The sequence below is a fragment of the Anthonomus grandis genome, chromosome 3, assembly GCF_022605725.1.
Source record: "Anthonomus grandis grandis chromosome 3, icAntGran1.3, whole genome shotgun sequence".
Lineage (NCBI taxonomy): Eukaryota > Metazoa > Arthropoda > Insecta > Coleoptera > Curculionidae > Anthonomus > Anthonomus grandis.
In genome coordinates this window covers 30469197-30496671 of record NC_065548.1, presented here as the reverse complement: position 1 = coordinate 30496671, position 27475 = coordinate 30469197, and the positions used below count along the sequence as shown (strand labels likewise).

Genomic DNA, 27475 nt, shown 5'->3' with positions numbered 1-27475 from the left:
TATTATACCAATGCAACCAAAAAACTCTAAGAATGCTTGCAAGATATATGATAGGATCCAATGTCTGACGGATTGGTGCAGGAACTTTTGCGATCCTAAGGTCAACAATTAAAACCAAATCAAAGGGCAAACTTAAAAAGTATTGGTCAATCTCAGATGTTGAAATAGGTGTTTTTGAGGTACACCAAATTAAGAGATTTTGGCTTTCATGTACTGCCAATAGGCTTTCACATGTTTATAGCTCAGTTCTGTTAAAGCATAGATAAGAAAAAGGAGTCCATATATTTCCATGTTAAGGGTAATAATCCTAGTTATAAGTCATAAAAACTTATGTGAATTTGTAAACTTGCTTAATTTTTTTGTATAGGTCAAAAAAACTACTTAAGACCATCGACTTATATATTTTGGTCGACGTTTCGATCTCTACAGATCATCCTCATGACTCTTGTTTACGTTGTTATAAAATTAACAGGTAGTTCTTGAAATTTGCCAGTTGCTTTGTAATGTTTGCCCATGTTTTCATATCCTGGTATAACTTCTATATCTATCGTTCATGCTTCCTATAGTCAAGAAATCAAGACCAAGAAATATTTTTTTAGCTACATAATTATCAATTCTAAATAGTATGATTACATTAACAAACCAATCAAAAATATCATGTAACTATGCAAACAAAAATACTAAAAGCATTACAGTACCTAATTAGTGATCAAATAAAATGACAAGTATAAACATACACATAGTCAATAAATTCGTAAAACGAAGGAGTAATTAGTTAAAAAATTAGAACAATTATTGCTAAAACAATCACATTACAATTCTGATTAAAAATTAAGTCTTATTCTTCTTTTAAAGCTTGCTGCGGAGAAAACAAATATATCACATTCCAAGAAAAGGACATTGTAGTTGTGACTAAGTCTGTCGATAAATGCAGTCTGGAAATAGTTAGTATGATGGTATGCTTCATAAAATAGGGTCCTATGTCTGGTCGTCCTTAATAGAATTCTTAGTAAGACAATTGCAATAGGGTGCCGCAATCCACTGCACCCTCAAAAAGTTTTACTAGGAACAGACATGGCGTCTTTCCTTACCTCTTCCAAGCTTTTAATACCACACAAAAGGAGTTGTTCGGAAGCTCGCTGAAGGAAAATGAAACTTAAAAAGCAAATAGTTCAGAAATGTGCTTTGAACTCTCTCCAACCTTTGCTTGTGAACTGTATAATTGGGTTACCAAATAGAGGACTTTGGACTGAAAATGGCTCCGAAAAAAAACGGTACAACGGATTTAAAAGTGAGTGATTTGGGGGAGGTACATTTCAAAATGAGTTCGAGTTTAATTTTCTCCAGAAGTAAAGACCCTCTTATTATAAAAGGGATTAATCATCACATGTCAGTTTTAGGGTTTAGTCATGTGAACAGATTAATATACATTTCATATGTTTACCACCAAATACTACTCATATCAGTCAACTTTTAGAGGTGACACATTTTCCATCATTAAAAAGATAAATATTTTAACCAAGTGGAAAGAGTCAACAGCTGGTTTCAAATGTTCAACAATATCCAAGGATTTGTTTCCATCTTAAAGACATAATTAATAATGTAAAAGTAGATGAAAGCCAAATCCAATTTCTGGCTTTAAAAAAATGTAAAATATCACTTAAAAATTTGTAGACTATATACAACAACAAATTTTACTAATGTAAATAAAGATATAAGTAATAGATAAAATATAGTAAGCGCAAATCTTTGCTAAAAAATACAACCAATTTTGTCATCAAGCTTGTTTAAAGTCACTTGACTTAGAATTTGATAATATAAACGAATTTTTTTTGATATGCCTAAAGAAGAAAATATTAGTTGCAAAAACATGACATTCACAACTAATCACAAATATTTAAATATAGAGAATTTTGTATTACTGACTTTTAATTCAATGCAATATTCGGAAAAAAAATATCAAAATTACAGAAGACTAACAACCAAAAAGACAAACAGTAACCAAAAGAGAAAACAATTGAAATTTGTGGTCAGAAAAAAATAACCCATATTTGTACACCTGGCAAGATATTATGATGAAAAATGGTGTGTAAAATAAACCAATACAAAACTTCAGAAATTGATTTAGTATTATTTTAAGTAGAAAAATAGGAGTGATGTTCCAGGCCAAAGGTATAGTTTTTTATCAACAAAGGGTTTCCAAAAATGCAGCCTCCATTTCTCTTTACTTTTATTTGTTATGGCATGAAGTTTTGTCTCAGATTTCAGACATATTCTTCAGATGGATATTAAAAAAATAAAAACGATAAAATTAAAACTTTCTGAAAATTACAATAAAATACGAACCGAGGATACAAATACGCAAACAAAGCAACAGTTACATAATTATGTAATTATTACATTAAGTTTTAATTTTACTATTTGTATTTTCTTAAAAGCCATCTGAGCAAATAAAAGTAAAGAGAAATTGAGGCTGTATTTTTGAAAACCTTTTAGTTATAAACAAATTGTTTTACATAAGGATGTTTGTTCAAAGCTTTAAGTAAATCTTTTTTAATATGCAAGTTTTTTCAAAATGTAACATTTAACAACCATTAAATTAATCCAGTTTGATTCACTGTAAGATTAACTAAGTTTCCCCAAGTTAAGGTAACTTTACCCCAATTAAAAAAAAAAATTCTCAAATATTTCATTATACTAAAAATTAGTAAAATGTGTATGGGAGTTTTCATTATTATGCATATGCGCAAACGTGCCACGGAGATTAAGAGCTGCTATGACACTCGGCAAGTATTGACAAATCATTTTAAGATTAAGTCAATTTTCTCCCTTTGATATAAACTGGCGGCAAAAATTAGGGGTTACAGTAATTCTTTTTATTATAACAGCTAAAAAAATGTATAACTTTTATGGGTACAAAGGTCACAGTTTTGCTTAATTAAAAAACAAATTTAATTAAAAATAGCAAAACGTATATTCCCGAAACTAATTATATTATCCAAAATTTAAAAAAAAACATGCTGAATCATTAAAAAAAAAATTAATAATGTGTGTGACTTCTGTGAACCTCCACCAGAACTTCATTAATGCATCTTGGCATGCTAAGAACCAAATTTTCAAGGTAAGTTTTCCCATAATTGGGGCAGTATTCTTACTAAGTCCTGTCTCTTATAAGGCTGGGCTTGATGATTATCAACAGCCCTTTGGAGCATATCCATTGGGTTTAGGTCTGAAGAAAATGGTGGTAGCATAAGTTGCGAAATGCCCAAATTTTGACGCGTATTTTGAACTTCTAGAGTACGATGCGTGGATGCATTATCATCCAAAAAACAAAATTTTTCCCAGCTGCTTGTCTTATCGGTTCGGCGATATCCCTTATGATGTCAGAAGCATAAAGCATTCTTGTCATGTTGTTTTGGCATATATAGAGAGGTGTACGACGCCCCAGAGCTATTCCTCCCCAAACCATAACAGTACCACCTCTAAAGGGATGCACTTCTTGGACAAAGCTGCGGATGTTTGCTGACTTCTCCAGACTCTTAAACGCCTCAAGTCACTATGCAAACCAAAACGAGATTCGTCAGTAAAAAGGGCCGAATTCCGTTCTGCAGCCCAATTTGCTCTTTCTTGTGCCCACTCCAAACGCTGTGCTTTGTGTCTCCGTGTAAGGGGTATACCACTAGATGCTCTTCGGGAAAAAATAAATCACTCTCGTGCAGACAATTGCTCACTGTTCTTACAGAAATTGGGACTCCTATGTGATGTTCAAGCTGACGTCGTAATTGTGTTGCATATACACTTCTTCTTATACTGAGACTTATGTACAGATCTTGTTGCTGTGTAGTGCACCTTCTACGACCTTGTCCACGCCTCCTCGAGACTTTTCCTGCTTCTCTAAAATGATTCCACCGCCTGCTTGTAACACTTTGTGATATTCTGAACTCAAGAGCAACATTAACTTATAACCCCACTTAAATCATTCCAACTGCTTTGTTGGCTTCAGCAAGTGTTTCTTTAGCGTGATGTTTGGATAGTAATTGAATCCAAAAAATTCTTTAGAATAACAAGATTTAGACCGCATTCCAACTGTAAAATGGCAATAGCCACAATAATTTTTTTAAATAAAGATATACTTATATCCTATAATTTTTACCACCAGTGTATTTAAAAGTTATTGTAATTAATTACTAATTTAGTTAATTTCATTTTGTCTAAGAAAAAAGAAAATTTTTGTTTTAGATCAATAATACTTAAAGTTTGATGAAACATTTGCTACTGAAATTCTTCTATATTTGATTCAAAAATATTAAACAGGATAATACATTTAATTAAGCTACCTGACAAATACAAAAAATGACTTAATCAAATTATTAATAAGAATTTTATCAAAATTATTAATAAGAACAATTAGATATGTGAATATAAACTAATAAAGTGATTTGTGCAGCGGTTTTCAATGAATTGTCAATACTTATAATAAACGTCAAGGTCATAATGTTATAACAAAACATCAATCGCTGACAATGAGCTAACTTGATTTATTTCAATAATTTTTCAAAATTCAGGTCATGTAAATAATTTTTTTAACCTTTTCTCATTAGTAAGTTTTACTACAAAAGAGAAATAGTCCTTTTTTATGTATAATTGATCTATATATATTAATAAAGAACCAAAAATTTTTTCTCACTTCAATATTTTTTTGTAAAATTGTTTTGTGATAAGCCAGTCAAAATTTAACTCAATTATCCTAAACCACCTTTGAAAAATGTATTGTAAATCAAGCATTTTAAAGCATACAATTATAAGAATACTTTTTAAAATTGGCCCATGAAAGGGGGAATGTCTTAAGTTGTGACAGGCCACTAAGAAACACGGCATAATATAGCATATAAACGGATATAACAACTCAGAACACTTGACCTCTGCAAACAGTTTTTTATAATCAAGGCGCGGTCATATTTATCATATATTTAGGAATATTGCTAGATAATTAAATGTAGTAATTATTATTTTTCAATTCTTCCAACTTATATGATTAATAAATTAGTTTTGATTTACAATAATTCAGTACCAGATCCAAAACCAAACATTTGCAGCATGATCCATTTCTACTAAAAAGATAAAACCTTAACCAAATTACTGTAAAATGCGTAAAAAGAATTCACATTGCTTTATTCCAGTGTAAAAGAGTGAGGTAATTTATTATGTTGAGATTAAAAGTTCTGAACCTGAGGGGCTGATGAACTCTCCAAAACATGTAATATTACAATTTTTCTTGAATTATTTTAAGTTAATTTAAAGGAGCTAGGTCTTGTGATATTGTCTATAAGCTTCTAAATTAAATAAAATTAACCCAAAAATATTCTGGATTATATGTGTGAATAATAGTATGACTAGTAAATTCTATTTATTTTAAACATAAGCAGCAGCACATGATATGGGTGGAGCTGAAAAGGTTTTTACAGCTGTATAAGATGTATAAGAATACCATATATCAAGCAATGACTAGATCTTCTTTTGAAGGTTTCAATATATTAAAAATAAATAGAGTAGCCTCGCGATCAATGTATGAAATAGAGAAATATTTGAGAACCCCTGCCTACAAAATTTTTTTAAAGTATTCTTTTAAGTTTTTCTAAAAAAACGCTATTTTTAAAAAAGGATATGATGCTGATGAATATTTGTAATAAGTGAATATTTAACCAAGGAACCTATAGAAAGAGAAAGAGCATGCCCATCATTTTTTCCAATTAATTCTGTCAATTCTGTCTATTATCTTGTGTTATAGTTTTGCAAGCTTTTAGAGCCAAGTGGAATCCTAAGGACAAGGAAGGAAGGGCAAAACAGGCAATGTATGGGTTATTCTATTCTTTTCATTGCTTATATTTTCCCTTTCTTTTAAAATTTAGATTTGTTTTCCTATTGCAGCATAAAGAGAAATGGGAAGAAAACAAATTGGAAATATTTATTCTAAAAAAGATTTATTTTTAAATTTAATACTTTTTAATAATGTTATTACTACTTGAATACTTTTTTGTTCAGAAATCCTGTATTTCTGAAGAAAAAAAAAACATTTAAAAAATAAACACTGGTTTGTTCTACCTAAGATATTTATATTAGGAATCTGGACTTAAGGATAAATGAGAAAGTAGGAAAAGGAAACCTGGCTCTTACCATTTCCGCAGCCTACCAATTAACCTAGCTTTTGAAGTATGACTCCTCTTCATCCATGTAATTTTGGATACTTGGACTTCTTCAAAGTGGGCAATTGTTCTTCATCAAATAGTAGCGGTGGTTTCGTTCTTTCTTCTTACGTGTCATTTTGAATTTAGAGCAAGATATGTGTGTGCACCTTTAATTGTTAGTAATAAAATAAATAAAAAAAGTGGAAATGAAAGTGATCTTATAGCAGGTGGTAATAAGAAAATGGACACTAATAGTGATAGTTAGACTTACAATGGAATTCTGAGATAAATCTTTAACTGTAGGAAATATAGAAGGAAATTCTTTTATTCATTTGTGTATTTTTTTAGTACTGTTAAAACAAAAACCTTTTTTTTTTGCTTGTATTGAAAATGCTCCGATAGTCAAACGACAATACAGATCAATTTTAAAAGACCTTATTAAAAAAAAGTTTGGGGCTGCATCTGCTGTCCCTTGGTATTGTAATAGTTTGAGAGATATTGTTTAGTTTTGATATGTTTCTCTGGACCTGTGCAAATACGTAGCAACTGAATTTATTCTATTTTCCTCACTCCTGTGTATAACTAACTACTCTATAGTCTTCAAACTAACGTGCACTAAATTCTTAAAACTAAAATTAAAGCTGGTTATTGCCGTTAAATTCCAGAAAAAAAATTACCTTGCGTGGATGAAGAGGCGGCTGCAGCAGTGTCACTGCGCATACGGTTGAGGGCGGCAGCAGCTTCGTCTAGTGCACAGGACACGCTTGACGTCAGACGGCGCAGTACTTCGGGATCGCCTAACGCTTTGCCGTCTTTGGCAGCTAACTGGCCAATACCTGCAATTACATATCCAAGTGATATTTCAGAAAATCTGTAGTTAGTAAAGCAGCACATGAAGTGAATAAGAAATAAGGATTATGGTCCATCCACTAAAGAAAACAATTTGTTTTTGTCCAAAAATTCGGAATGTATTTACTTCATATCCAAGGCTTTATTATAAAACTAATAGTAGGTAGTTCTGTGGGAACTACATCAGCACATTATAAGGAACTATGAATAGGAAAACAATAAAAATTTTGCAATGCGAGTCACTGGGGAGGCAACAACATTTTTATGTAACTTTCTATAGTCAAATGATTTTTGAAATATTTTTAATATTATGTAAAAAATGTACATTTTCAGGTCACCAAAAAAATGGAAGTAGTGATCAATAAATTAATATATTTTTTTTTTAATTTAAATTAAAATAAAGGCATATTTGTATAAGGATATCTTTCTTATTTGTAGTTTATAAAATATTTAATGTTTAAATAGTTTTAATGTTTCAATAGTAAAAATGCTATAGTTGTTCTTTTAAGCACTGTGAAGAAGGTCTTAATTGCATTTGGAAATGATCAGAAACAACAAATATATTAGATGCAGAAATAATATTAAAATGCAAACAATTTAAAAAAAAAATAAAGGAAAATAACTTTTTATGAAGAACTGAAATCAAATCTCTGACCAATCAAACCCCATCTAGTTTTGAAGGTGGTAGATATTTGTACAGGAGTCATAACTAAATCTTCGAACTTGCAATTCCTTTATTTTTAAATTTAATACGACGTTTCGGTTGGTATGTATCTCCAACCGTTATCAAGTTTTATAAACGTTTATGTAAACTAACCACAACTACTATTCTACAGACTTGATGTAAAGAAATTGAAATTGAGTCCTGACAGTAAAGGTGTCTAGATGCTAGGAATTTCAACATGGGCTGGCTGAAGATTAATTGATTTTGCGCTTTTTTTCCTTCTTGCTGCTCCTTACATAGAATTCTTGCTTCGGCGAATGTATGTTGTGGCCGTTGAAAGTCTGTATTAAAATGTGCCCACCAAGGAATCGTTAAACGTCAGTAAGGAAAGGGCGAACTCTTGGTGAACGCACTGGACTACCACTTGAGGGAGCGATGAGTCTTTTAGAAGTTTGTCTTCGTAATTCCTACTTTTAAGTCAAAGATAGGTTTTACGCCCAGGACGAAGCACTCCCAATGGGATCCCCATTATTTCCAGTATTATCTCCAGTCGTAGCCAACATTTACCCGCAGTGGTGTGAAGAGCACGCTATATGAACAGCACATTCGAAACCCTAGATGTGGCTTAAACGTAGATGACACATCATCTGGGACAAAAGCGAAGCAGAGCTAACGGATTTTCCGGAACACCTCAACAATATTAGACTCAGCATCCAGTTTATGATGGAGTTGTAAACTGAAACAACCCTATCCTATTCAGACGGTCTTGTGAGAAACGATAACGGGCGCCTTAAGACTTCAGTCTAACGCAAACACACGCATACTGGCCAGTACTTGCACTATAACTCAAATCATCTGGAGTCAACAAAGGTGGGAATCCTTAAATGACTATATAAAAAGACGGCCACAATTTTCAATATCACCAAGGACCTTCAACAAAATAGGTACCCACTAAAGTTGATCAAAACAACAATCAAGAAAGCAGCGGTAACCAAAAGAAGGAAACCACAGAGGCCAGAGGAATCCTCAGGATTTTTAACGCTTTTAAAGCTTATATTGATTGATTGAAAACTGCCTTTATGTCGAATATAACCATATGAGGTTTGGTGTTGATGACCAAATGAGAAAACCTAATGGACACCATGAACTGTATATATATCAAATGCCATGTGAATGCGGAGACTCATACATTGGCGAGACAAAACGACCCTTGGAAGGAAAAAGGCGCATCAAAACTGGACCCGAACAGGAGAAGTTTTCAGTTTATAAATTGCAGAACACTCATGGTTCAACAGTCATAACATACATTGGGTAGAAGCAAAAATTCTATGTAAGGAACAACACTGGAAAGAAAGAAAATTTCTTAAAGCAATGTACATCAAGCAAAATCAAGGAATCCGCCTAGTGTCGAAATTCAAAGCATGTGGAGACCTTTAGCGTCAGGACTCACACATGGTCAAAAGTTCCACATGGCTACAGACATCATTAGTATATGAGCCCATAGAATAATAGTAGTTCTTAGTTTACACTTGATAATAGTTGGAGATATCAAATCCCACTTCTGCAACAAATATAGTCCCTAATTTATAAAAATAGGCAATGTAGTCCCTAGTTTACAAAAAAATATAGTAAAAGACCTCACTTTTTTAACCAACATTATGAAAAACTATTATTAAACTCACCATAACAGCAAATATTATTGTGTTGTTGTCTTTTAATATTGTGTCCTTTGTCCATACTTGTTGAAATTTAAATTGAAATTTTCATATGGCCACTCAGGATGTTTAGTCCTTTTTTCGAGAAAAAAAAAGAATATTTTACAGCTTAGTATTGTGACGGAACTCAGGAATACACTATTTTTATTGTCAACGTCAAATTAAGGAACTTTACCCTGACTCGCGGTAACTGCCTACCTTTAATTATTTCCAAGACAAAACAAAACTGATTAAAATGTAATTAAAAACCCATGGAATAATTTGGAAATGCTTGGAACATTTTCATTGCTTTGGCTGATTGGGGCCAATAACTGTGGGCGAACACCGACAGTGAGAGAAACGAAGTACATACAATTTATAAAAATTCAAACTACTAGAATTTACAATAAAAAAACCTAAATTGGGGGTTAAAATAGTAAACTAAACGTAAGTAGAACCGTACATAAACTTAACTACTAAACTACAAAATAACAGCAAAACACTACAAAAACTATAGGAATAATTAACGTATACATAACGTTTTCATAACAGTATTAATAGTAAAATGTCAAAAATATGAGGGATATAAAAACTTATTGTTGTTTTTAAAATAATTACTAATTACTACGTTTTCATGCAGTGGCGGATTTAAAGTTTTTCCGGCCCTAGGAAATTTGGAACTCGTGACCAAGTTTTTAACAAAAAATACGAGTTTTATTTTTTATTGTGACTGCGTAACCCATAATATTGTTGATTATTTTACGAGGATTATATATAGGAAACATTAATAAAAAAACAAAGCTTGGAATCTCTTTTATTTTATTCAATTTATTAGGCAAGTCAAGAAAGCCCTTTTCCAACAGCCACAATCACGTTTTTGTCTAGATTTTTCACCTGCAAAATCAGTTAGTCTTAACTTAATCATTAGAATCATGTGCTGAATATATTTTTTTTTCATAGAAAATTGTGAGTGCCTAGTACATAAATGCCTTTATATTTTTGAGGCAGTTATCGAAGAATTCCTGGACGAATATTTAAAAATGCCACATTATACTGGTCATAAGTGGATTTAAAAAAATATGACCTATTCCAAATGGTGTTATTGATGGCACACACCTATTTCACCACCCAAAATTAAGGTATAGAAACTTTATAAACTGGAAAGATTTGGCTTCATATAATGTTTTGGCAATTGTTGATAACTTATATCAGTAAGAATCTTTTAATTTGAATAGTTCTGTTAAGAATAAAATAAGCATTTGTATCTCCAAATGCTAATTTTATTTTACATATTTCATTTTAAAATACATTTATAGTGTAGATAAAAAGGTTTTTTCAATTTTTCTAATGCATAAACTTTTCAATAAGTTTCTTCCTTGTTGATATGCCACATGTAAACATCATGGAAGATGTCGAATATAAGGCAGAACCAGTTTACAAAAACCAAATAGATAACACAAAATACTAGATAATATAACAATACAAATATAAATACAATATTGGAATTACAAAATTTAATATATACAGTTCTGAAAAAACAATCATCAACAAGGCTAAAAACTTAACACTATCCAAGGAACATAGGTTAAAGTCTAAGATTATTTATTTTTGATTTGAATAACTGTAAGCCTCTGGAAAATGGATCCAAACTATTTTGATTAAAGAAACGCAAGTTCTAGTCAGTGGAGCAAAAAACCCATAGTTGGCCGAATGAAAGGGTAAACGAAACATAGGAGAGTTGATCCTTTATTGACAGGTGTTAAAAGGAATTGCTTTCAAGAGGGTAGGACAATGATATAGACCATTTAAGATCTTATAAAACGTTAAAGTATCAGAATAATGCCGTCTGACTTTAAGATAAGGGATATTAAATTGTACACTGATAGCATTATTGTTGATGTAATAATTACTAAAAATATTAACTTTGGCTCTATAAGCAAAGGATCTTAAGAATCTTGTACAGCCTCAAGGCGTTCAATATGAGAATCATAATAAGGGGACCAAGACTACGCATACTCCTGTTAATAATATCCAAAATGTGCGGCAAAAAAGTTAGCTTGGTATTAAAAAGAACACCTAAATCTTTAACTGTATCAACTGACTAGTCCGTTATTGTTGATTGTGTATTGATAATTAATAATTTTATTAGAATGATTAAACGAAATACATATGCACTTCTTTACATTCAGTTCCAGATTATTGCTATTACACCACTCGGCAACACTATTTAAATGTAATTGAAGTAGCCCAGCAACAAGATATGGCTCAATGGCTTTATACAGTTTAAAATCATCAGCAAAAGCAAGATGCTTTAACTTTAAATGAACAATTACATCACTCAAATCTCTTATGAACAAGTTAAAAAAGACCGGTCCAATATGCGAACCTTGAAGTATGCCTGAAGATACTTCAATACCATTAGAAATATAAGTATTTATCCTGACCAACTGTGTGAGACCAGTCAAACTGTGACAAAATTCGACCAAAGTCTTACCAAGGCACATAGCCCTAAACTTCCTAACCAGATGTTCATGACCAACCCTATCAAGGGCCTTTGAGATGTCTGTATACACACTATCGATTTGTACAACCCTCTCAAAAGCACCAATCAAATCATACTGGTAAGTCAACAGGTTAGCCACCGAAGATCTACCCTAAGAAAAACCATGCTGATGATCACTAAGCAATCGCGTATAATGCCATGCAAAACGCACAGAAAATAACCTGTCAAACAGCTTAGGAACTACAGAAGGAAAAAGAGATGCGATTTAAATCCACACTGTAATAAAACTTATTGTCAGGAGCCTTGCTAATAGGTTGCCTGTATGTAGGTTCAAAATACCTAGCAAATAAGTTCACATTATCTTGACCATTACCAGCAACCTAGGCTTTGAAAATGAAGAAGGATCATGAGACATTTCAGTATTTAATTTTTCAATATATGACCTAAAACATTCATCATGAAGATTTTTGCATTTATTTCAAAATGGATTCCTTATTTTGAATTTTGTGTGAGCAATCTTTTTTTGAATAACAAGATTCTGTAATTTTCTACTAAACCAAGTGGGAAAATTAGATGATTTAAAATGTTTAATTGGAACAAACGTCTCAATAGCAAAATAGAGAGCATTGTAAAAAATATCAATGCATAAATTAATATCTTTCTGATTAAAAGCAGTATCCCAATTCATGCTAGCAAGGTTATTGGCAACAAAATCACAGTTTACAAAATCATAATAATAAACATCATACTTAAGATTTAAAACACAATTATTAGGAATGTGGCAAATTAAAATCACCACACAATAGAATATCACAGCTAGTATGAACACTCACAAGATCCATGGATATAGACGCAAATTTCTCATAAATTGATAAAGGAGAGTTAAAGAATTACAACCAAACAATTTGTTTCTTAAACTGTAAATATATCCATGATCTTACATAACATAGTGGCAGCTAATAGAGATAAATTTATTGATAATTGGCTGGATGCTACTTGAGGTGGAGAATAATTTTTCCTCAACCCAAGAATACCACTGGAGAGCATGCTTGTGTTGAAGATGCCAATATTAGAAACAACCTTGTATCAACCATTTCCATTGAGAAGATCTAATTTAGTTTAAAAAAAATTATACGACTACACCCTTAACTCAGATGATAACAGACATTTTTTTTGTTTTGTTTTTCTTTTATTTATATATTCTTGATATATTCCATCCTCACGAAACATAAGAAACTTTAAAACCCTTCTCTGAACACTCTCGATGTAGCCAACATGGCATTCATAGAAAGGACACCACACCAAGGAACCGTATTCAAGTCTTGATCTAACAAAGGAAAAGTACAATAGTTTTATTGAGTTTGAGTTGTTAAAGAGTCGGCTATTTCGAATTACAAAACCCAGAAGTTTCAACAAGGAGGTCACTTTTCTGTCTGTTCAATATGTGGCACAAATGTGAGCCTATCGTCGAATACAACCCCTAGATCTTTAATAGAAGTACTTCTACAGAGGATTTGATTGGCTATATTGTAATTAAACAAAACAGGATCCTTGGGTCAGTTAAAGGAGATCACACAGCATTTGAGATGTTAAGACATAACTGATTTCGACTGCATCACCCCCTAATTAGGTCCAAGTTACTCTGTAAGAACAAGCAGTCCAAGATACTTGATGATACATTGATACACCAGAATATTTTCAGATCATCAGCATAAGCTAGTCTAAGGCAGGAAATCAATTCTATAAGATCATTAATATAAAAGATAAAAAGAAGTTGGCCGAGATTGGATCCCTGTGGGATTCCAGAAGTTGAAACAAAGGTATTAGATCTGAAACCTTCCACCTCAACAAACTGTAGACTAGTAATAAGGTATGACGAAAGCAACGAAATTAGCCTTTCTGAAAAGTTGAATTGCTTGTTCAATTTTTCCAGCAGAATGCTATGATTTATCTGATCGAAAGCCTTACTGAAATCAGTATACACCACATCAACCTGACTTTTTCTATTGAGGGCTGAAGAAATAAAATAAAAACTTAAATTATATAGAACATTGATGAATTTAATATTTTAAATAATATTTTTTGCATAGAGATACTTGTGATTATTACCTGCAGCTTGAAGAAGTGCCTCGAGTCGAGCCTGTGTCTCAGGATCCACGTTGCGGTCTTCGTCGGGGCCCAACAGGAATTTGGCTGCTTCGGCTTGAGGCTCGTCGTCGTATTCCTGTTCTACCATAAAAGCCTCTACCTGAAAAATTAATAATATATATGTAGTAAAAAACAACTCTTGATTCTACTTTAACTTGGGAGCAGCATGTTCTGCACTTAAGTAAAAAAGTATCTATAAGTTTTCTGATTAGATTATAATTAAACCATGTAGCTCTTCCCACTATTGAGATGGTAGCAATTTTTCTTCTCATGTCTCATGAAATTTTAAATTGGTGGCATATATGTATTGACTGTAAAAATTATTGGTTGCTATAGCATCTACTGTATTTTACATACCGCCGTCGCCAGACGAATTGGAAATACATTTTAAAAATCAATTCATCAGGTTTAATGTTATCTCTAAATCACCTTCCTGATGATTTTGTATGGACTATTGGTTATAGAAAACAACTCACATAACATTGGATGTTCCATAATTTAGTTTATGCACATAATATTTCTTAGAAACATCTTATAACTTCTTAGAAATTTTAGAGGTAAAAAGATGCTTATAATAAATAAAACACTTTACACCCATCTTTCAAGTTAAAAGTTTTACTATTAAATTACGTTATTAAAGTTCTGCTTTCTATTGAATTTCGTTTTCTTAAAACTAGATGCTTTCAACCGTTTTCTGGTTGAAACAAAATTCTATGCCACATATAATGCTTTATTTTTATAATGATTCTTAAAATTTTCAACTTAATTTTATTTATGTAAAATCACAAGCCAAAAAACAGATCTTGAAGACAAAGTTCTAACAATTTGAACAAAAATTTAAAATTAACATATTATAAAACCTATATGACATAATTAAAAAAAAAACAGGCTCCAATAACAGCTAAAATTCACATTTGAGATGCTCCTCATTACTATTACTATAAAGAACTTTTTAATAAAAATGTCCTTAATCATATTTTAATATTGAGCTGTTGAGAGATTCGCTAAGTTAGCAGACAATTTTGTAAAATTTATTTGCCCAATATCCTGGACCAGTTGGACACCTTCGCAGCCAGTAATCAAATCAAATCATTTATTCATGTTAAATACCAAAAAGGTTTACACAAGTCAAAAAAAAAATCAGTCAGCTACTATCCTTAAAATATTAAAATATATAATTAAACATTTAATACTAAAGAAAGTAAAAAAAAGTTAAAATATACTAAGCCGTTCGCACTTCTAAACATGTAATATATTTTTTTTAATACGCCTAATAAAAATATAATACACTTAACATTACCAATCAACATAAACAGAATAAATTAGTCACCACTGAAAGAGATATTTTCCATGAGAAACTGTTTGTGGTCATATAAGGGATTTCTTAAGAGTACTTGGCGAATCCTACTCTTGAACACTTCTTTGTTGTAATATTTTACACCCCAATATCTTGGGCCACTTCGACACCTCTCAAGCCTACAAAGTGAAACAGCAAGCCGCCCAGCGTACCGGGTCGGGTAAAGTTATAAATATGGAGTTTTCACATATATACACAGTCTAAGGTCTACACTAAACTAGACCACAGTATAAAGAACAAGACAGTAGGTTCACTCTCTTGCGGCCGTTTGAAGTAGGGACTTCTAAACAGTGCCGACTTTTTTTACCCGGTCGTAAATCATTATTTAGTTTTGGCGGCATTCCTTTACGATACGGGGGGTGTTTGAAACATTTTTAATAAGGTATATTTTTATACATCGCGGCGGGCAGCGTGTAATACTACCTACCTAATATTACATACACTTAATTAATAATAACTTCGTTAATATAGCCATTTTTTAAATATTTAATAAAATTTACATAATAATGTGATAACAACACTCAGCATATGGAACTCGGTAATAGTGAAATATAAAAAGGCAGTTAAATAAAAAAAACTTATTAAATGCCTAATTATTTGCTTTTAAAATAGGGGATGAAAGAACAAACCACTAAAATTAAAATAAAACGAAAATAGGTGTTTTACAACCTAGAATTCATATAAATATGCAAAATAAATATAGTTTTACATTGGGGATTATAGGACACATCAATATTTTGAAACTTAAACCCTTAAAAACCACCCTTAATGATGAAAAAAATGCAGTTTTAAGTATGGTTAGACGGTATAAGTGGCTAAAATTTATATCATTCAAATGATTGTAATGCAACTAATAATAAATCGGATAGCTTTCACTATTAAAAACCACCACTAATAACAGAATATTACCAAAAATTTTGCATTTTTTTAGATTAAAATCACGATTTAAAAAAAAATGTACTCTTAATCGCTGATACTTTTTGAACATATTATTGGTACCTATATATAGTCCGTTGTAGAAGGCTACGCTTTAATTTTTGAAATAAATACATAATTTTTTTTGATAAATTTTTTTAAAACTGCAATTTTTTTTATTTTATTCCTAACTTTTTTAATTTTTATGCTAATGACTTACAATCAAGTTTATTTTTAAAGTTTTTGATAGTACATACTTGAAAAAATGTGCTAGATATTTGTATAAAAAACGTTTTTTTTTTAAATTATTTCACGTTATTATTTTACGTCATTATATTTTGTTATCTAAAAAAAGGGGTTATGTTCACACAGTTGTATCTTAGCGCCTATAGCACCTAGATAAATTAAACAAAAGCCAATCTTTTGTTTTTAAACCAACTTTTGTTTATTAGATTTTTTTGTAGGATCTCAATTTTCCGAGATATTTAAGAAATACTGAAGAAAAGCGTGTATTTTTTTCTGTGAACTAATCCATTTTTATTTTTAAAAAAATGTATATCCCCTTTTACTCCTGCAGCCATCTACGCAACATATCGCCGGCATTTTTAAAGTACAAAATTTCCGCACAACGCTATTATAGTTCTAATATTGAAGACGCCCCTGTATAACGCAGTCGCCACCGGGCAGCAAAAAAGAGTAGCATCAGAAAGCGAGTGAGAAAGGCAACATTTTGGGCGGCGCTTAGAGTGATCCTTCTATTCTAGTTTATGTTCGGTGACTAGACTAAGGTCACAGAAAATAGTCCCAATATGATCGATGTTTTCAAAACCATCCATAATGAATGATACCAAATTTAAGATAGCCTGAACAGTGTTTCGGCCCTTCTGAATCCAAACTGTTCCTCACATAAAAGTGCATTTGCCTCAAGATACAACGCCATTCGAGAAGTCATAAATTTTTCTAATACCTTTGCAAAGACTGGGAGCAAGGAGATTGAGCGGTAATTAGCGACATCCGTTTTATCTCCGTTATTAACGATGGGAATTATGATTTCCTGTTTTAGACAACATGGAAAAGTGTTTTCTTCAAAGGTAATATTTATAAGTTTTGTAAGAGGCAACACAATAATGTCTTTAATCACCTTAATAAGTTTAACGGAGAGACCAAAGATATCGCGTGAGTCTTTGTTTGTTATGATGTATCTAAATGAAACCAACCTCCCCAAATTCAAAAGCTGTTTCGGGCTGAAAATCCGGCCGAAAATGGACATTCTCAATAGAGTACGGCCAGAGATCTGCGCAACTTGGACCCTGCCGTTCCTTGCTTCCCCTGTTGTTGTTTATTATTTTCCATATATTTTTAGCTTTATTAGCAGATTAACTGATTAATGAGGCATTATAATCTCTTGTTACTTGTTTGATTGAGTTTTTGTATTGATGATGAAAAGTATTCTTTTGAGTGAGTAATTCAGGTGATGGATAGTGTCTACAAAGGTCTGAGAGGAACCGTAACCGGTCGCGCATGCACCACAATTGGTTATTAAACCATGGGAAAACCGTTTGTGATTATTTGACTCGGTTCTGTTTTTCAAGAAATGCAGTTTCATAGGCGACTTTTATTTTATTACAAAAGTTTCCATTTTTCATCCACCGAAATATTGCTCATAGTTAAATATTTATTTAAGTATGAACGTAACACAGCCCTCCACCAGATTATAAAAAAAAACATTTTCCCATGTTCGGTTATGGGTCTAAAGCATTTAGAAGTTGTCTTGTGATTGTTTGAAGGATCGACATTAAACCGAAAGTAGATGTAATTATGATTAGATAGATTGTTACCATGCACACTTATTCGTGTATTAAAGCTCTAAAAATTAATGAATATATTGTCAAGACAATTACCGCGTGTCTGAGAAAGCACCATCGCCTCAAAGCCATAAGATTCCAACAAGTCCAGAATAGAGATGGCTTCATTTTGGGGTGTAGCAAATAATACATTGAAATCCCCAGCTATTATTATTCTTCTGCCACATCCCATACCATCAATAGCTCTCAAGCTGTGTCAAGCAAAAAAAGCCAATGTCACCTGAGGGTAATCTATATACAGAGATTATATAAAGATTTAAGTGAAAAGCATAGGAACAACATAAGTCAATATTTTTTTACTCTGAGAACCTCGATACTCTCGAAACAGAGTGCTCAACAGCGGGATTTAACAGAATAGCAACCCCACCACCCCTTGAATGTTTCCTACAAAACAGAAAACCTACCTCAAGCCCTATAATCCCAAAGCTCCCTGTTTCACTTTCATCAAGCCAGTGCTCACAGATACAGAGTATATCAATATTTTTGTCAGCTAAAAATTTTCAATTTCATGTTTTTTATTCCTAATGGATCTAACATTCTGAAAAATTAAGTTCAAATTATCAGAGATTTTTTTTGTAAGTTTGTTCCCTGCTGGGATGCTATTCTTCTGAGGTTTAAAAAATCATTAATAAGTAAGCCTTTAGACCAAAAATTTTCATTAAACACAATGTTTTTAGTTTCTACAGGAATGCCTGACTTAAAGCAACAATATTTTGCATTTTTTTATTTTAATTAATTCACATTAATAATCATTTATACCGTTATCCTTTAAGTACTGCCCAATTTCGTCCGATGTGGTTCCAATGGAGAGACGGGACAGAAACAGCCAAGAAAGATTTTTTGCTTCTGTGATCTTTAGGTTTCCTCCATTGTTGTTTTTGCCTGCTATGGGGGCCGGGCGAGAGTTCAAACCTTTTTTCTTGTTGTAGGTTACTACTTTTCAATTATTCTCGGAGATGTCCATCTCGGTTACGTCAATTATATTGGTTCATTCAGCTATTTTCATCCACTTTAGCCTCTAGAGGTGCTAAAGACGAATTTTTAATGGTTTGGTTTGTTTGTTTTGCGATTTTGTGGGAGTCGGAATCGGTAGACGTCGATGACGTTGACGTGCTTTTTGCTCTTCTTCTTCCTATAAGGTCTGCCGATTTATTCCGTCACGCGATTGGTTCGAGTGGCTGTTCGGGAAATGCGTGTTTGTCGCTAGTGTGAACGACCATTTATCGCTTGTAGAAAAGATCTTCTCTCTTCTTTTCGTCTTTGTCAGAGTTGGTGACGTTTCTGCCTTTCCATGCGGTTGATGATAAGGAGGATTGCGGGGAAATAGCGGGAAAAACGGATTGCAAACTAACCTCACTTTTGCTTTTCAGAAAATTTTTTGTTTAATTTTCCAGTTTTTCCTCCAAAATGAATACCTTTTCTCGAAGATCGTTCATCTCGGTCAGGCTCATTACTAAGGCACCTAATAGTCCATTATTTTGGGTGTAGAGCTGTTTTGTTGAGTTTTTCGGCGATTGTTAAGCACTGATTGTCGTTACAGTCAGTACAAAAAACCTCCTTAATCCCTTGAATTACGAACCCTGGGGCTTTTACTATGCACTGGCTGTGAAAATATTTCCCACAATTTACACTATTGATGCTTTTTTTTCACAAATAGCACAAAAAGCCGTGTTTTCTTTAAGCGGTGACGGCGAAACATTTTCACTGTCGGCCATCTCGGAACGTTGATGACATAAGCAAACCAGTAAACAGGAACGAGGTCACATTTGTGCCTGATGTCATGATTATGAATGTCCCTCTGAGTACCAAATCACTTCCCTCTCAAATAGACCATTTCGAGTAATTTAAAACAATAGATCCTAAAACTACATACAATAATTTACATCTAAGCCCTATGTGATAAACATATTTCTGAAATTGAAATTATGTTGGTCGCTTTTTATTAGAAACTTACTAAATGATGTTTAGATGTCGCTAAATCGATAACTTAAATTACGTAGCGTAAATGTGTAGTGAAAGCTTTAAGTGGTAATTTAACTTAATTATTTTATTTAATCAAAAAACGAACATGCCTGGTTATATTACACACATTAAAAAATGCATTCATTTGCAATTGTATTGAAAAATTCTTAATGCGATATTTTGGAAAACAGTAATGGTATGTTAAGTTGCCAACTGTTTGGGTGTCTATGTATATTTAGATAAATTTAATAAGACAGGTGTTACAAAACTTGATTCAGAAAATATTAGTTGAGCCAGACTAGACCTAAACTACTTTAAACTACTATTAATATTTATGGAAATATTTTGATATTATTTTAATAATATTGTTTTTTTATAACTGTTGAATTGCTATTCTTCCTGTACCTGTCAAATGGCAGCAACCCGAATAAAAGTATTGCTCAGCTTTAATGAGAATTTAACAGATTTTATATGATTTATTCATTCTTTATTATTTTACAAGAATAAATATAAAAAATATTCCATGGAATGAACCTTAAAAAGTACTGACTATAATAAAAAAAGGACATAATTAATAGTATTGACTTGATTGCAAAGTTCAATCTTTTTTTATTTAGAATTTCCCCGAATAAATAAACGTACAAAGCCATTATTTATGGGTATTCTATTAACATAATATTGATCGCCACATAAGTCAATAGCCTAGCTTGCAAATAAGGTTGTAATACTAGACATACCCGCAGTAAAATGATAAAACAAGTACATAATTTACATTTTTGGCACACCAAAAAACAGATTTGTCCAATGTTCCAATTTGTCCAACATATAAAATATAATAAAATTACAATGCTGTAAAAACGTCATTATGGTATATCATCGATACGTCGAGGCTCACTCCAAAATTTCATTTCAGAATTAATGACTACATCTAATTTTATAGTAGTTGACTGTCCTTGAATTTAAAGATTTATTTCTTTGCTTGGTATATACTATTTTTCAGCTCTCTAGAGACAAAACGTGCCACTTTGCACAATGGAACAAAACTTCTATAAAGTAAAAACTTATTATATTATTTAAAACATCATATCCCTTAGTCAAATATTAGTTGACCCTTAGAATATCCTTAGAATATCAGCCTGATACAACTTTATTTTATTGGAAAAGATAAAAAGTTGATGACTGTGTTTATATGCCACAGGTTGAGGTGGAGTAATTTTTTTTCCAGGTTAGGGGGAAAAATAGGCCTGCTGTATTTGCAGTTTACATGCAAATAGATTAGTTTTATTAAATAACGATTTTTTGAAGTTTATTATATTTAGAGAAATATGGACTTTTTTTAATTTTAACTCCTTTTTATGGCACAGCTCGAGGGCTACTGCTAGGAGGAAGATTAATTAAAGTATTAATCTTCTTTCTAACTTTTTCAACCCATGTTCATGTAGAAATATTGTAAAATCAAAAATCTTTGAAGAAGTAATAATACAGTTAACATTATTAAAACAGTAAAAACTCTTTAAACTTAAAGAGTAATTGAGTAGAAATGGTGAGTAAATGACTCACTCAATTTTATTAAGTTTCATACAAAAATTTATAGAACAAAAAGTAGAGTGAAGAAATAGTCCATACTTGCAGTGGAGTCGTAGATTAAGGTAAAATGAAAATCCTGCAGTCTCCCGCTGATTATTTATTAAACATGATTCAGTTTTAAAAAATTCCCGACATGTTTCGGACACAGAGGTGTCCATCATTAGGGGATAAAATGTTTAAAATTGGTATCCCCTGATGATGGACACCGCTGTGTCCGAAACATGTCGGGAATTTAAAAAAACTCAATCATTTTTATTTATTTATTTATTTATTTATTCATCAACGTATATAACATTTCAAGTACTTATTAATAATTAACAGTAGTCTTAAGTAAAAACTATAATACTAATAAACAATACTGTACTAAACATAATCCAAAGAGTGGGAGTAGGGCACTATCCCAAGATAGTTGCCCTAGCTGACGACTTAAATTTATTTAAAGATGTACTGAAAAAATCAAGATCTTTTGCAAATCTATTCACTGTAGAAGCTATTCTATTTATAGGACTGTTTAGTAGATAGGATGTTCTGCAAAAGGGAATGTGGAGAAGCGCCTGACCTTGTGTTGTGTAAGAAGATACATGCAAAGAGAAAAGGCACAGACATTCCGGACTTCTAACAATTCCATTCAGAACCTTAAACGCAAAGCAAACATCAAAGAACTGCCTTCTACTTGATAAGGAGTTTATGCTCAGGTAGGACATGGTCTCTGAACAGGTAAGATCCAGGCCTGACTTCATAAGAGTATATCTGGCAAACCTGATAAACTTGTGCTGGATATTTTCAAGCCTCTCAATGTGAATCAGAAAATGAGGTGACCAAACAATATTGGAGAATTCGAGAAGAGATCTCACCAGGCAAATATATAGTGTCTTCAATGCTGACACATTAGTAAAGTCTTTGCAAGATCTTTTGATAAAACCAAGCAGTTTATTTTTATTCAATCATGTCTAATAAATGAGTGGTGGGAGACTGCAGGTTTTTCATTTTACTTTAAAAAGTAAAGATATTTAAATTCTCTAAAACTTACCTAATGGGATCAAAGCTATGATAAGCAACTAAGGCAAAGTTAGAAGGCACCAAAGTTACAACAAAAAAGTTTACATTTTAAAAAGAGATACGCCAAAAAAAGATTTGAAATAAAAATCACCGAAATTGTAAAAATTCGAAAGTAAAAAAGAGATTAAAAGTAAATTAGTTTGGTGACTTTGGCGCCCTGTAGCTTTGTTCTTGTTCCCACTGGCTGTGCAGCTTCACTGCCGAAAAAGGTGAATCTTAGAAAATAGGTTAGGTCTAGTATCTTCCTTTTTTGTTTGAGATATACATTTATATGTTCAAGCTTTCCTCATAATTCCTTAACCACTGACAAAAAACAATGGCTGCATAATTTTTTTAAGCTTACAGACCTTTTGGACGCTAGATCGACTGGACGATCGTCTGCACATTTGTTTACAATTTTTGTTTTAAATTAACAAATTTTAAAAATATGGATTTATGCCCCAGTGACTGCTCCCATGTAATGAGTACCAGATAGTATATATATGTTTCATTGAAGGCCAACGAACGTGCTGAAACGAACGCCAAATCTCATTCATTTGCTTTCAACAGTGAGATTGGTACTCACCTTTTACGAATATTGACAGCAAATTAAAACCACAATTTAGGAAAAAATGTATTTTTTTAATTCGTTTTTGACATATTTAGGATTTACAATTTTTTTACTTTATTTTGTTTTAAAAATTTATTTTTTCTATATATTCTATATCCTGTTTTAGTTTGTTTTCCGTAAATCTGTACTAGTTTCATTCCAACTAAAATTCGAAATATTAATGATTGTATGTATTGCAAAACTCTGAAAGAATATTTAAGGAAAAATATCTAAATTTGCATAATTATGTATATTTAATAATACTTTAAGAAAGATGAGATACATATATCAGAACTTCCACAAACAAATCCTAAAGGATTTCAGTGGTTCTTTCTTATTTATTTCTATATTGGAAATAAATTAATTTTGAATTTGATTGGTTTAACTTGATTGCACATTTTGGAGATTTTCTGGTTTTATGCATTTCTTTAAATTTAAAATGAATTATAATATAATAGATTTTTTAACTATTTAACAAAAATCTCAAAAATTTACCAAAATATCATCTTTACACATCACTTTACTATTCATTTATACTCATAATTCACTAATTTGCATACAGAAAAAATTAAGTCATTATTTGGTTTAAAAGAATAAAGAAGAAAAATAAATGTTGTTTAATATATTTTTCACACCTTTAGATAGAAAACCGATTAAATTGCTTATTAAAAACTTAAATTGCTTCTCACTCACTCTCACACTGATTAAATGCACCTTTGTGTAGGAAGAAACTTTTAAACTACTTGCTTAATTACAACAGGGCGTTAAGTTTTTTAAAGAACGTTCTAAAAAAGTACAGTAATTATACCTCTTCCCACTTTTAGACAAATGTTCTATATCCAACAGTTTAAAATCTTTTTTTAGTACATTTTTAAATGTACTAAAAAAAGGTACTAATCTCCAAGAAAATATATATAAATGATTCTCATTTTTTTTGGACTGCAGGACACCAGAAGGACAAAATGCTCTATATGTACCATTTTTTTTTTAAATATTAAATATAAATTCCACTTATAAAATTAAAAACAAAAACATGAAATAACCATAAATCAAGAATGTGTCATGAAATATTGTACAACTTTCATAACCTCTAATAATAACCTTTATGTAATAGTAATAAAGACTATAGTGCCTTCTTTGTATATCACAACATCCCCAAAGCAACTAAAAAATAATGGTGTATCCTAAAGCTTATAATAGTAATACCTGTGCTGACCTTCAGTAAAAAAAAATATGACGAATCAACTTTATTATGTCTAAACGTTTTTTACTTTAGAGGTCAAACATCTTTTGGATGACGCATAGCATCAAATTTCAAAGTAATGTCTTATGTTTTGATGTGCTGCATGGTTATCTACTTCTCCTTATCAACTTAACAGATAAGAAACATAACATCGCAATTATATACTGTATTTTGGAGTTCTCCATTAGGAAACTTTTTCACTAGCAAAAGACAATAACAATTCATTGAACATGTACCTTTTGCGATTAAAAACCTCATGCAGGTCATGAAGTTTGAGTAATTAATGTTTCAAACCCTCATATAGTGTCACCACAAATTATAGTAAATGAAGTGACCACAAAGAAGGTCAATCGCTTATTCACCTTCTTACATTCTTGCCAGGTCAAAGCAACTCAATGAAACAAAAAGAATGTAATTAGCGCTAATATCAAATCAATGAAATCCTGCCTGATACTTTGACCTTCATTGGGAATTTAGACTGATTTAAACAATTCTCTGAAACGCCAGGTAGATTATTTTCGTTTAGGTAAATTGCACTTGGATGTTTGTGCGCTAGGTTGCACGGTCGCCCCTATAGTTTTGTCATTATCTGGACCATATTATTAAGGCAGCTTCTTTTGCACAAGAGATTCAGGAAACTCTATTTTTAGGTCTACATTTTGTACATTTTCAAAATGTATAATTTGAAATAAAGTTCAGACAGTATTAGTTTAGCATTTTCAAATTGGCTGACCTAAATAAAAGGAACTGATATTATAAAAAAAAGGTATAGTTAAAATAAACTACTACTCTAGCCTTTGAGGTCAAAAAGAGGTCATATACTCATTAAAACATGGGTCAAATTTGAATAATTTTACTATGTCCCAACCTGCAACTTTCAATATACAGGGTGTTCCACTGATCATGTTACAAACTTCTAGGGTAGATAGAAAATGTAAAAAAAAAGAAAAGTTATTATGAAAATAGATCTGGAAATGCTTCCTCAGGGAACTAGAGCTCTTTTAAGATAACCTTTAAAAACTAGTTTTCATACTTCGGAACTACTTTGGCTAACGCAACCAATTTTGCAACATAACTTATTGTTAGTACATTTATTCTTTTTTGAACCTACTAAGCAAAAATAATTTTAACCAGGGGCGTGGAAGCCAGGAGGATATTTGGTAAATTCAACCCCATTCCTCTAAGACTTCAACTTCTGCCCATTTGGGTATCAGATTATGATGCCCCTATGCCTTAAACAATTTTTATGCCCCCTTGCATAAAAAAGTTGCTCTTAGCTAAATATCGCCGTTTTTGTAAAAGTTAAGTAAGTTAATAGTTAATTAAGATACAGCACCATAATTAATTATTTTAATTATAATGCTAAAGTTCATTTGCCGAAAAGCGATAGTGTATGTTAACAAGGTTCAAGAATGAATTAGTACTGTAAATCAGGACTGTAACTTTAAACTTTCTCCTGGACGTCCCACAATACTGTGCAATCAAGTAATTTTAAAAATTACATAAATATCTATCATACAAAAAATTCATTCAGATACTTTTGGAAAGCGCTGGATTGACCGCGGAGATTCCTGGCCAGCGCGCTCCCCAGATTTAACACTATTAGATATTTTTCTTTAGGGGCATATGAAACATTTATAAAATTGTTGATTTGTTGTTTTTTTTTATTACACTTAAAATCATTTAAAAATGCCTTAAGTTAATTTATTAGCAAATTAATCAAGTGCTACCTTAACTTTTTTAAGACAGCGCTTTTTTATTTACGGCACAGACTTAATTTTTAAGTATAATTGATTTTTGTATCTTATTACTTGCTTTTAGCCAATGTTCACAAGAATGATGATATTTAGCGGTTTTTACTGAGAGCACATTTTTATGCAAAATGCATAAGAACATCATAAATCTGATGCCAAATAGGCACAAATTGAATGCTTAGAGAAATGGGATTAAATTTACCCAATATGTTCGCACTCCCCTGGTGAAAATAATTTTTGTTTAATAGGTTAGAAAGGATAAACATATTAACAATAATTTATGCCTCTAAATTGGTTGTGGTAGCTGAAGTGGTTCTGAAGAAAACTATAGTTTTTAAAGGTTATCTTCAAAGAGATCTAGTTTGCTGAGCAAGCATTTCCAAACCCATGTTCATATGAACCTTTCTTTTTTTGATGTGGTGATTAATGGAACATCCTAAAGAAGAAAAACTATGCCCAATATTATTTGTTTTTTTGCCACTATTTAAACCTATGTTTGCCAACAGTATGGCTCTTTCTTTAATTTAAAAGTACATAAACAATAAAACATTAAATTAGCATATGTATGAATAATGTATAAAAATGGTCAAGTCATAAATATTATAAGTAGAATGTCTGGACTCCTTGTATTATAATATCATTAAATTAATAGCGTAGGTTCTCTTGGGGACATCCTAATATGAACATAAAATCTTCAAAAAACAAAATCCAGATAGTAGTCCTAGTGATTAATGATAGTGAATGAATATTTATTTTATTAATTTTCAGCCAAAAATCTGTACTGATACCTGAATTCCTCTATCACATGAAGGAGGGAACATTTTGTAGTGATCCTGTAGAAAGCTGTTGAAATTAGGTTATGTTTAAGGGCTTTAATATGTATTGCAAATTAGAAGAGCTTTACTGTAATTATTGATTGCTAAATATCATAATGAATTTTCGAATTTTCAATCTACAGCGAGATTTTTAACAATATACTTTAGTAACCCTTAAAATATGCTTTAAAAAACCCATACACTGTTTATTTCTATCAGTATTACCACAGAATTAGCTGAAAAAGAAACTCCAAATTCCAATCTATTAATTATTACATTTGTTAAA

The 27475-nt window shown here is 31.6% G+C and overlaps 1 protein-coding gene across 3 annotated transcripts in view; it reads right to left on the bottom strand.

Annotated features, from left to right (window-relative positions):
* LOC126734515 (ankyrin repeat and KH domain-containing protein 1-like) overlaps nucleotides 1-27475 on the bottom strand; it is a 156703-nt gene that overhangs the window by 117996 nt on the left and 11232 nt on the right. For all 3 annotated transcript variants that reach the window (XM_050438179.1, XM_050438180.1, XM_050438181.1), the window contains exons 2-3: nucleotides 14005-14143; nucleotides 6863-7021 (exon numbers count right to left, since the gene is read on the bottom strand). In XM_050438179.1, coding sequence (XP_050294136.1) covers nucleotides 6863-7021; nucleotides 14005-14143 — 298 coding nt within the window. The remainder of the gene's footprint in view (nucleotides 1-6862; nucleotides 7022-14004; nucleotides 14144-27475) is intronic.